This window comes from Mastigoproctus giganteus, chromosome 11, assembly GCF_048544385.1.
Source record: "Mastigoproctus giganteus isolate SK-2022 chromosome 11, ASM4854438v1, whole genome shotgun sequence".
Lineage (NCBI taxonomy): Eukaryota > Metazoa > Arthropoda > Arachnida > Uropygi > Thelyphonidae > Mastigoproctus > Mastigoproctus giganteus.
The window spans coordinates 153,203,057-153,216,331 of NC_143585.1; the positions used below are offsets into that span (position 1 = coordinate 153,203,057).

General features: G+C 37.6%; 1 protein-coding gene across 1 annotated transcript in view; it reads left to right on the forward strand.

Moving 5' to 3' along the window:
• The first annotated feature begins 7,606 nt into the window (after positions 1–7,606).
• Positions 7,607–13,275, forward strand: part of LOC150078521 (asparagine synthetase domain-containing protein 1) — a 377,978-nt gene continuing 372,309 nt past the window's right edge. Inside the window, exons 1-2 of the mRNA XM_090384591.1 lie at positions 7,607–7,678; positions 9,359–9,437. Coding sequence (XP_090240717.1) covers positions 9,366–9,437 — 72 coding nt within the window. The 5' untranslated portion in view covers positions 7,607–7,678; positions 9,359–9,365. The remainder of the gene's footprint in view (positions 7,679–9,358; positions 9,438–13,275) is intronic.

Below are 13,275 nucleotides of genomic sequence, written 5' to 3' on the forward strand. Positions count from 1 at the left end.
AACAATTTTCCCATTGAAATTAATGCAAATCCAATTAATCCATTCACCTGCCCCAGAAACCTATTGTTTTTTGACTTTTCTATGGATTTGTGTGTGGCAAAAATATATAATATAAAATATACAGTATAACTATGTGGAGGAATTTGCAAGTTTGCCAATTCCTCCATATAGGTATCTGCTGCTTTTTTGTCTGAACTAGCTGCCTCTCCAAGCCTAACAACACTATGAATTCCAGTTTGTCGATGAAACTTCTCGAACCAGCCTCTACTTGCTTTAAATTCGTCAACGCTAGCCTCACTTGTATTCGGCGTTTTCGCCACTAAATCACTGTGCAAAAGTAAAGCCGCCTCGCATATTAAGGCCTCACTAACACTATCTCCAGCAAGCTGCTTTTCATTAATCCAAATTAACAATAATTTTTCTACTTCTCTTGAGACTTTTGCTTTGTTACCTAGTCACTCCTTTAGCCACAAAGCCGTCTTTAGCGCATCTTTGTTCTTTAAGATAGTACAGATCGTAGATTTAGCCATGTCATACTGCTTGGCGAGATCAGAAACACGAACACCATTCTCATGTTTAGTTATTATTTCCTTCTTCGTTTCTACTGTAATATGCTTAGGCTTCTTTACACCACTGTCACTAACACTTTTCACTTTCTTGGGAGCCATAATGAGGGTTAATTTAATGCAAAAAACAAAAAAAAATTGTATCAAGAACAACGCAACGACAAACAATGTTCACAGTGCGCAAACCTGAGTACAACTGATGCTGTTCGCGAGCTGAAAACATGGCGCCAAAGCCATGTTTGTGCGCTCGTGCGCCGAGGCATTGTTTGCGGGTCGATTCAAAATTTGTCCGGAAATTGTGTTCGTGGGCCGATTTATTCGTGACTAGAGGCATATATATATTGGTACACTATATATATAGTATATATATATATATATATATATATATATAACTGATATTAAATATAAATCAAAATTAATTCCAGTAGCATGGCAAAACTATATATATATATATATTGCCTACTTCCTTGCCCATTCCTTCTAATAATATGTCCAAACCTTTAAATTAATTTAAACTACTAATTTTGACAATATTGACGGGAATTTATTCCAGAGTCAGCTGAATGCAAATCTCCACACATCAGTTCTTTGCCATTAGCATTTAGTTTACTTAACCCTTTGAAAGTGTTATACACTCTATGTACACACACAGATGCTTAGTTTCCTTGTACCCACACAGATGCCTAGTTTTCAGCGGCAACAGTACAGATCCAGTCTTCCTTTCTAGGAATATCAGTTTAAACCTTTCCACAACAAATATTGGTGCTTTTCTCTGTTCCCTTTCCATCAGATCTATATTCTTCCTAAAATGAGGTTTCTTAACCTGTGTGCTTGTTTTAGATGTGATCTTACCATTGGGTCTTTGTCCATACTTGCAAAGTCCATGCAGGAACACTAAGATGTTAATAAATAAATAGATAATAATGGATTATCCATTTGTCAGTCACCAGTTTTGACTAGCTTGGAATGTATTACATATATTAGTAACAGTTTTTCATTTAAGTTTGGGTCCTGGTTGGGAATGTGGAAATGCTTAAAGAGCTTTGAAGATATGGATTCTCATTGAAAATTCCCCTAAGAAGCTAAACTTCCTTATAGAACCTAAACTTCCTTATAGAACCTAAACTTCCAAGCCTTGGAGAAGCACGTGAGCTATCATTTTTCATGACTTTTAACAAATGAGTGCCAGCTATTCTTTCAATGCCACTGATCCTTCTCTTTGAAGAAACTTATAAGAGACTTGGTATTAATAGTGGCAAATGATGCAAGAAAGCAAGCTTACACAAATTCAGCCAAAAAAAAAGCTTTAATTTCACCTACATCCCTTCCAACAGTTTGTCTAGTTTTTTGAATTTTTTCGAATTATCCACTTCCAAAACAACAGATGGGAGCTTTTTCCAACAGTCAACCACCCTTTGGATGAAGGCAAACTTTCCGCACATCTATTCTGCAATTATCCTTCCTCAATTTGAATCTATGTCTCCTCATGTGTGTAGTCTGAGCAAGAAGAAGAATCTCATCAGCACTGAGTTTTCTCAGTACATTATTATTATTAGCCATGTGGTGCAAGGAAGCCTGAGGCTTATGCTGCACCAGCTAAAAAAAAAAAAAAAAATTCCCATGTTAATCTAAGAGAGAGAGAGAGAGAAATAGAAGGGAATCACCAAGAAAGCAAGAAAGAGAAGAATGATGATATCCAGTTTTAGGACCCTGTGTTTGCCAAGTCTAGGTGCCTAGTCTCCAGACATTGCAATTTGCAGAACTGAAGCCTTTCTTGGTAAGAGCACTCCTTTGTTCTCCCTCACCAATCTCATTGCCCTTCTCTGTAGCTGTTCAAGAAACTACATCTTTCCTAAAATAAGGGCACCAGACCTGTATGCAGCACTCAAGATGTGGCCTGACTATTGCCTTATACAATGAGATAATCACTTCCTTATCCTTGCTGGCAGGATTCCTGTATATCATTGACATAACCCCAGTTTCTAGAGGCAGCAGTGTTATGTGTAAATAGTTTTGTGAGAATTGCATAGAAGCATTACATTGATTGCTTGGCTGTGATGAAACAAAAAAATGAAAGAGCAAGACATTATATTAGTATTACAAGTCACACGCTTAATGAGAAAATGCATTTCATTCAACCTGAAAGTTGTGAAGTATTGACACTAAATTCTAGCCAGTTTGATACTTACATCGGAAATTAACATTGGTTTTGTTGTAATGTACTTGATGGAATTCAAAACGGAGTAAGCGATTAACAGATTTGAGTGTTTACATTAGCATTGAAATATTTTAATTACTTTTTGAACAGGTCGTAATGAGCCGCTGAAGTAGATAAATCGCATTGTTTTAATTGTATCTCGTACTGTGAATACCTTCACAACGAGTTTCCATGGTATTGCAATACCTCAAATAAGTAACGCTTAACCAATGGAGAAGACTAATGTTACTTATTCTCGGCAGATACCACTACTCAGACGGTACCATTTCAAGGCTTGTTTGTATATGTGGGATATTATCCACTTGTCTCTATTAGACTTAGAAAAGTAAAAAGTAGAGGAAACTAATAGTAGGAGTGGAAGAAGAGAAGAAACAGTGTAGAAAAATGAAAGGGACAGTAACTCCAACTCATACCACTCATGAGAAGGGCAGTGAGATTGGTGAGTGGAACAAAGGGTTGCTGTTATCAAGAAAGGCTTAAAGTCTGCAAATTGCAGCTTCTGGAGACTTGGCACCTGAGAGGTGATCTAATTAAGGCGTATAAGGCCTTAAATGGATTGAGCAAGCTCAATGCTAATGGGATTCTTCCTCTTGCTCAGATTACTCACCTATGGGGACATAAATTCAAATCGAGGAAAGACAATTGTAGAATAGATGCGCGGAAATTTGCCTTTAGCCAGGAAGTGGTTGATAATTAGCATTAGCATTAGTAGAGGCATTTGATGCAAGAAAGCAAGCTTATGCAGCATCAGCCAAAAAAAAAACCACTTCCACTTCACCCCTCTGTTTGTTTGAAATACCTGTCCAGCCGAGCCTTAAATTTGTTTAGGCTATCAACTTCCACGACAAGGGATGGACGTCTGTTCCACCAACCAACTACCTGCTGGCTAAAGGCAAATTTCCGCACGTCTATCCTACATCTGTTTTTTCTCAATTTGAATTTATGCCCTCTCAGGTGATTATTCTGAGCGAGAGGAAGATTCCCATCAGCATTGAGCATGCTCAAACCATTCAAGGCTTTATACACCTCTATCAGATCACCTCGCTGGTGCCTAGTCTCCAAACACTGTAATTTGCAAAACTTAAAGCCTTTCTTTGTAAGAGCAACCCTTTGTTCCATTCACTAATCTTGTTGCCCTTCTCTGTACTCGTTCCAGCAGCTCTACATCCTTCTTGAAATGAGGCCTCCAGACCTGTATACTGTACTCTACGTGTGGCCTGACCATTGCCTTATGCAAGGGAATAATCACCTCCTTATCCCTGCTAGAAAAATTCCTGTATATCATTGACGATACACCATGAGCTACTCTTCAGCCCGTCTGCACTGCTCAGAAAACTTCATATATGCCTGCACAATTACCCCAGGTCCTTTTCATTCTCTACCACTGTCAGTGTCATACCACAGAGTTGATAAGTTGCTCTGGGGTTGCTGTTTCCCATATGTAGTACTTTATATTTTTGAATGTTAAACTTCATTTGCCACCTCTTAGCCCACCTGCTCAACCTTTCCAGATCCTGTTGCAGCAGTATAGCATCAGTGGTGTCCTTAACAACCCTGCCAAACTTTGTATTGTCTGCAAACTTGGACATTAAGCTTGATATACCATCATCAATATCATTTATAAATACAGAAAACAATAATGGACCCAACACTGAACCTTGAGGACTCCACTAATAACATTAGTCCACGATGAGCAGTGTCCATTGATTACCACTCTCTGTCTCCTCCATCTCAACCACCCCTTTATCCATAGCAGCAATTTGCCTCCAATGCCACACTGCTCCAATTTGTGCAGCAGTCTTCCATGTGCAACAGTATCAAAAGCCTTTCTGATATCCAAATATATAATATCAAAGTTATTCCCTGCATCCAGTTCTTTTGTGACTGCATCATAGTATCCAATCAAATTGGTCAGGCAAGGCTTTCCCTTAAGAAAACCTTGCTGTGTCCGAGCTATAACTGAAGTCTTATGTGCTTCTCTAACCAGTGCTCCCATTAATTTTCTTGGAACAGAAGTTAAACTAACAGGTCTATAATTACTTGGTTCACCCTTTGATCCTCCTTTGTGAATTGGGCTCACATTTGCACATCTCCAGTCTATGGGTACCTCTCCTGAGTCCAAAGAAGCTCTCATAATTATGGCTAAGGGATTGTTTACTTCCTTTGCTGCCTCCTTTAATATAACTGGATAGATCCCCTCCACCCCAGGCCTTTTTTATGTTTATCCTCAACAATTTCTCCTCCACTTTCCTCTCAGTTATTACAAAATCATCTAGCTCTCTGGCAGAGTTTACTTCACCTCTGGCATTCCATTTCCTGAAAAACTCCTCATGTGTGAATGTAGATGCAAAATATTCATTTAGTTTGTTAGCCATGTGAGCAGGATCCTCAACTGTTGAACCCTCAATATCCAGTGGACCAATCTGATTCATCCTTTTCCTTCTACAGTTTACATAGGTAAAGAACTCTTTTCTGTTTTTCTTTGCATCCTTTGCCAAGAATTTCTAGTAATCTGCCTTTGCCTGCCTAATCTCCTTTGTGACTTGGTTACAGACCAGCTTATATCTATCATAGGCTTCTGTGTCACGTGTTAATTTATATGTATCCCATGCATTTTTCTTCTCTGCCGTATGTCTCATTAGTTCATCTGACATCCAATTTAGGCCTAAACCCTGAACAGTATTTCTTAGTTGGTATGTAAAGCCTAGTAGCTTCCAAGATAAGTTCTTTGAATGCTTCCAATTTGAATTTGCTGTTGGTAACATCATCAGTTGATCCCACTGTATAGAATTTAAATACTGTCTCAGACCACTGTAGTCACCTTTATGAAAGGAAAAACCCTTCCCTTTCCCCCCAATGGTAGTTACCTCTTTGAGTAAATCCCACTTCAGCACACTGTGATCACTGCCACCTAGTGGTTCCTTTATCTACAGATTCTTAATGCATGAAGCATCACTACTGATAAACAGATCAAGAGTATTACTCCCTCTAGTTGCCTCCTGAACATGCTGATGTAGAAAATAATCATCCAATAAATCCACAAAAGCTTTGCTAGTGTGAGAGTGACTAATCCACAAATTCCAGTCAATATCTGGGAAATTAAAATCCCCCATTATAAGACTCTGATTTACTGGCCTACTCTATTTCCCTGTACAGTTTCTTATTATACTCATCAGAGTCATTAGGCCTATAGCACACTCCTACTCTCAATTTTGATCTCCCAATGCTTATGCCACACCAAACTGACTTGACAGTGCACTGTCCAGCGATGTCGACTAGTACAGACCAGGCTACAAAAAATTCGAACCCTTGAGCCTTGCACAATCTTTCCAGGGCCGAATTTATTGACAAGGCTCTCATCATATACTCCCTCCTGTTGTGTTTGGTCAGAATTGCAGACAATTAAAAATTCAACGCTAATTCACGGCTTGTTTTAAACAGTGACCTGTATTTGTTAAGTAATTCTGCCGGTCTCCTACTCTTAATATCATTAGTGCCAACGTGTACTACTATATCACCTTTTGTGCCCTTAAATTTCAAGATGATACCCGCTGTACAACGTTATCAACCTTTTCCCCTGGCAAGCATACCCTGGTCCTGTTCCACCTATCCTTTTTACAAAGCATGTTCCCCGTTTCCCTGACAATAGAATCACCAACAACTACTAGTTCCTGTGGGACCAGCACATTTTGCCTTGGGGGTTGCCGCTGTGTTGCGTGATGACCAAGTGTAAGCTCTGGCATTGATGGGCCCTTCAATTTAGATCCTTCGAGGGCATCTATCCTGTCCTTCAGGCTCTCATATAGGCCCATAACAGTGCTGGATTGTTGCCTGATTTCCTTACACTCCTTACATCGCACACACACAAAGACATCCCCCGTGGCAATATCATGTTCTGTACCCGATTGCCCCACAAACATCATGCAAGCAGTGCATTTTAAAAGGCTGTGAATCAGAGGGCAACTGCGCCCCCCCTCAGTTCTCCGCTGAGCCACAACACTCCCATTAGCTTGTGCCTTTTGCTTTGCTGCTCTTGCTCTGGTCAGAGTCATGATTTCGATTTAATTTCAATAAAATTTCAATTTCAGTACAAATTATAATTCTAAACTTGTATCCCAACACAGTTATAACGCTATGTATATTTTTCAGTATCGAGTATTATCTACAAGTTCCGTTTATATAATAATCGTTTGTAATCTTAAGTCATTATATGTATTTAGTTAAAAAGTACAATTTAATTGACAATGAAGTTTAACAAGATTAATAGATTTTACTGATTGATTGACAATATTATATTATATACTATACTAAGCTTACGCTATCTAGTTCAGGATATAACATTGTATCGTATAACAATGGCAGCAAGTTACGAACGGTAAATCTACAGACACTTAAGTATTAATTAACTTCCAAATCTCGCTGTCTCAATTCAGAATAAACTAAGGATCCTGACTAGCTACTGACTTTCTATAAGCTACTTATAGAAAATAATTTGATGTAACAATTGATCAATAAAGCAGCTAAATATGGCTAAAAAACTTCTCTTTCGCAGAGCTGCAACTTGTAACACGTGGATTAGATTCCCTTATCAATACTAAGTAATACCTACAAAATCGCTATCCAAGTTAAACTTTAAACTAAGTATTGTAACTAGGAATATAAAGCTACTCTAGAAAAGAAGGTAATATGCCAATTTAAGCTAATAAAACAGAAAAAAACTTCTCTATTTCAGGAGCAGTAAAAAGCTTCACCTGCACAAGGCTACTCTCGTTCTCTAACCATGGTAGGAGTTGGATCAGAAGGGAATCATGGCATGGATTTGTTAAAGGGAGATCAATCCTGACCAATCATATTTGCTACTGTGAGGTGACGCTGGATGTAAAGAATAATTTTGGTATTGTTTACTTAGATTTCAGTAATGCCTTTGATATTGTACCATGAGTGATTGTTATATAAATTGGAACAATGTACATTAGAAGCAAGGTACTGTTATGGATAAAGGAATGGTTAAAGTAGTGGAAGAGTGGGGGCGGAGAGAGAGAGATTATTATTATAATTATTATTATTAGCCATATGGTGCAAGGAAGCCTGAGGCTTATACTGCACCAGCCAAAAAAAAAAAAAATTTCTGAATTACCCCAAGAGAGAGAGTCAGAAGTAGAACGGAATCACCAAGAAAGAGAAGAATGATGATATCCAGCTCAGGACCCTGGGTGTGCCAAGCCCATACTCACCAGATGTGAGCTCCCAGGGTTAATATAAATGTTCAGTGCTCTTTATGGAGTAATGTAATGAGTGGGGTACTACAGGGTACTCTTTCCTTTTTTTAAATTTATTAATGATATTGATGTAGGAATTTCAATTTGATATCTAAGTTTGCTGTGATACAAAGATGGGCACAGTGGTTAAATGATAGTAATAAGGGTATGTATGCTATTTCAAGATCTAGGTAACCTAAGCAAATAGGCTGGAAAATGACAATTGAGGTTTAACATTTATAAATGCAAGGTAATCCAGAATAACATGCCATTTCATGTGGATGTACCATATTCAAAGTAGAGGAGTGCGAAAAAGGTGTATAGAGGCAATTGAAAGAGAGTCCAGCATGAAATTTTCTGAGCATTGGAAACAGGCTGTTATAACATCATAGATGATCTGTTCATATACAGGAATTTTGCCATAGAGATAAAGAGGTGATTAACCTATTCTATAAGGCATTGGTCAGGCCACACCTGGAATACTGCATACATGTTTGAAAACCTCAGTTTAGGAAGGACCTAGATCCATTAGAAATGGTGCAGTGAAGAGAAACAAGATTAGTTAGGGAACCACAGGATATTCTTACCAAGAAAGATTGTGATTTCATAAATTGCACTCTCTGGAATTTAGGCATCTGCATGCTAGCCTTGCCAAAGTGTTTAAAGCTTTAAAAGGGTTAAGTAAACTAAATACCAATAGCATCTTTATTCCTTTTCAGATAACACACATAAGAAGGTGTAAAGTTAAATCGAGAAGAATAGTTGCAGAATAGATGTGCAGAAATTTGTACTCAACCAAAAGAGTAATTGATTGTTGAAATAAACTTATGCCTAGTGTTTTGTGAAAGTGGGAAAATGGAGTGAGGATTTTTATTTATTTAGTGTCCTGGCTGTTGGTGTGTAAGCTTTGCTTCTTTGCATAATTTGTATTACTAATACTTGTTAAAAGACATGCCAAATACCTTCATCCAGCTCTAGAGTAATTGTGGCAAATGCACAGTTGTAGCATGATGGTGTTTTGGCTTATTTTGCATTTTTGTGTATGAATGAGATTTATCCCTTTGGGTAGAGTTAGGATGGGAAGAGTCATTAATTGCAAATTTGCATAATGGTGTAACAGCAAGTTATGTGGAAGAAACCTTTATTTTTGTTACACCAAGATGCTGATGAAAATGTTAAGCTCTAGGGATGTATGTAGTTCTGTTTGGGCCACGATGATAGAACATTTTCAACAAGTAACAAAGGTACATTGACTTTTCAGTCTTTTTTTAATAACATTGTAGGTAGTTTTACAATTTTTTTTCCTTCTTTTAAAGGTAAAACATGTGTGGAATAGGATTTTCACTGTTCATAAAGCATTCAGCAACGGAATATAAGCATCCAGAGGAAATACTTGTAAGTGATTTTGCTTATTTTGGGAATAATTGCTAAGAATTTTTTTTTTCTGACTACTGCATAAGTAAGTATTTAACTTTTTCTCTTGTATTTAACTTTTTCTTTTTTAATCATGACCCACATGTTGACATCACCTATAATATTTTTGTACTGAGAATAAGTTGAAGTTTGGGAAGTTGGACCATTCTCTCCATTCAGGAATAGTTTTCAATGGCTTCTAAGGTAATAGCAAGTTGTATGTTAATGTGAGAGAAACCTCTATCTGTGATATACTCAGATGCTGCCGACAATTCACTTATGCACTAGTAATGTGTACAGTTATTTTTGGACCATGATGGTATAAACATATTAAATCTGTAGTAAAGTAACAAAAGGTAAATACTTTTCATCCATCCTTTAATTGCATCATCAAAATTGATTGTTAAAAATTCAAGTAATATCTGCTTTGTGAGGTTGAAAATGGCTTCATAGTGGCAGTACAGTAAACACTTACTTTGCAGAACTCAGTTTAATTGAAAGTGAACAGTATTCATTGAACCAGGCTTTTTGCTCACATGAGACTCTGTGATTTGACTGCCTCAGTATGATAGTATTTATTATCAGTTCAGATATTTTAACAGTAAAGTAAATTTAACTTATAGCTGTTAAGAAGGCTGGCCTTACTTTCATTTATCAATACAGTATTAAGTTTAGTATTTAGTATTAGTAACGGCCGCATGGTGCAAGAAAGCCTATGGCTTATGCTGCACCAGCCAAAAAAAAAAAATCCGAACAAAACAATGATAAAAAAAAAATAATAAAATAAATAACTAAATAATAATAATTAATAAATAAATAAAAATAAAAAATATATATAAATAAAATAAATTATAAATAAAAAGGAAATTAAACCTATCATCCTATGCGCTTCCCTTACCCGAAAGTACTATCCAGATGACCTTTGAATTTCCCCAAACTGTCGGCCTCTATCATGAAGGCAATTTATTCCAGTAATTTATAACTCCCTGGCTAAAATAAAACTTCCTGCAGTCCAATCTAAACATTTCTCCCCCATAACTTGAATTTATGTCCCCTAGTTCTAGCATCATTTATAATCTTGAAAATTTTGTCCTCATTCATTTTACTGATGCCTCTCAGAGCCTTAAACACCTCAATCAAATCTCCTCTAAGGTGTCTAGTTTCCAAACTCTGCAACCCACATATTCAAAGTCTTTCTTCATAAGGACGCCCTTTTGCCGATCTCACCAGGCGAGTTACCCTTCTTTGCACCCCTTCAAGAAGCTCGATGTCTTTCTTTAGGTGCGGTCTCCATACTTGAACACAGTATTCCAAGTGTGGTCTAACATAAGCCTTATATAATGGGATTATCACGTCCCTATCTCTACTTGCAAAAGTTCGATAGATCATCGATAGGACACCATGGGCCTTCCTTGCAACCTGTTTACAATGCTCAGAGAATTTCATGTCTGACCGTATCGTAACACCCAAGTCCCTTTCCTCCAGTACTGAGTTTAGTTGAACTCCACCAAGTGAATAAGTTTTTTTGGGATTACTGTTTCCCAGGTGTAATACCTTACACTTTGTTGGATTAAAGCACAGCTGCCATTTTTCTGACCATTCTTGAAGTCTATCTAGGTCTCTCTGAAGAAGCTCAGCTTGACAGTGATCATTAACTACTCTACTAATTTTAACGTCATCTGCAAATTTAGACATCACGCCCTCTATCCCTTCATCAATGTCATTTATGAAAATTAAAAACAACAGTGGTCCTAATACTGATCCTTGGGGAACCCCACTTCTTACATCAACCCAATCTGAGGAATAGCCATTTATCACAACCCTCTGCCTCCTGCCCTGAAGCCATCCTTCTATCCATCTAAGGATTTTCCCAGTGATTCCAACCTGTTCCAGCTTATAAAGCAACCGCTCATGTGGGACTGAGTCAAAAGCTTTGCTGAAATCTAAATAAACAATGTCGAAATTATTCCCTAAATCCAGCTCGTGAGTGACCCTTTCGAAATAGCAAACCAGATTTGTTAAACATGATTTTCCCTTTACAAAACCATGCTGAGTATCCTTGAGAATTTCAATTTGATCCAAATGATCCTGAATTCCACCCTTGATCATTGCCTCCATGATTTTCCCTACTACTGAAGTCAGACTGACAGGTCGATAATTTCCAACTTCACTTTTAGAGCCACCCTTATGTATGGGAGATACATTTGCACTTTTCCAATCCAAGGGAATCTCCCCAGAGTCTAGTGATGCTCGCATAATTAGCCTCAATTAGCTAAACGGAAATACAGTGTGAAGTATTTAAAGAAAATTTGTATCTGTTTTTCTGTGAAGCTTTCGATTTTTGATCATTGTCATTTTGATCATTTTTGATTTTGCTCTCCAAGTAGTCTGTGGAAGTAATTGTGAACTCATGCAAGAAGTCCCCTGAACTGTACAGACAGGCTGCCAGGACAGCTCATGTGGTTTCGTTAATGATATTCATAAATTTTGCCACCATGTATAAAGAAATGATTATTCTGCTGTATAGGACATTGGTAAGGCTGTATCTTGAGCAATGTGCACAAGGAAGGGTATCGATCTGATAGAATGGGTGCTGAGAACAGCAGTGCCCATTCTATCAGATCGGGCACTGATGGAATGGGCACTGAGAAGAGCAGCAAAATTAGTGAGGGGAACAAAAGAGTGCTCTTACTTGAAAAGGTTTGATTTCGGCAAATTGCAGCATCTGGAAACTAAACATCAGGTATTTAAAACTTCGAATGTATTGATTAACATGTTGACTGCCGCGTTGGCCGCATATGTCCGACACCATTACTTTTTTCAGGCACTGCTTTGGACATATATTGCTGGCATCCACTGTTTCAGTGACAGTTGCGTCGGCTGTATAGTGCTTATGATTGTTGGAAATTTATGTTATTTTTGAAAACTGTGGCCTCCATTGCTACATGTGATAATTTGCATGGCGCTATGAGAAAAAATAACCGAGTAACTGGTCATTATTCTTTATTATTACAAATTTTATAATTACAAAATTATGAAGATTTATGATCTTGTCCAAAACACTCCAAACACATGAAATCTGATGAATACAGTCTGGGCACTATACCAAAACCCTTTTCCCCTTTCTGTTAGTAACTGATCTTCCTTCCAATTCTTTCAATTTTGCATAACAAAAAATGTACATCCTTCTAACTTTCTTGTTGTTTGTGTTGATTTTTGTCGTTAGTATATGAGTGTTACCACATTTTGGCTTTTCACTTTTCTCTTTCCGTTCTATATTTAGCAAATTCGTAACCCTTTTCCCGAAAGTTTCTTATTTTTATTTGTTTTTGCGTAGCACTCTTGTATACCACGTACGCATTGACAACTGATATTCTGAGTATATATTCTATTGCTAATTTCCGGTACCACTTTACTCCCTTTCTTAGCGTTGTGGCATACGAACCCATTTGATCTGACAGATCAGTGCCTGCCTTTTCCTTTTTATAAGCTAGAATAGGAAGCGGTTTTTTTTTTTTTGCCTCTTTCTGTTTTCCTTTACTGGTGGAGGGTCCATCAACCATTTCTGGGGGCATGCTGTGTTGTTAGCAGTCTCACATCTCGAGCATCTCGCCACTCTAGAACAATAATTCCATTTTTTTCTTCCTTGGTGATTATCTCCCCTTTATTTAGCTTTGAGTACATGACTTCTTTGGGCATAAATTTTTAATTCGCTCATAATGTACCAACAATGTGGGTTTTTTTTATGAAGAAACAATAACCCCAGATGGTAGCTGGTATAAAAGTTGTCTGCGTACAAGGTGCGACCTTCATTTAGAAA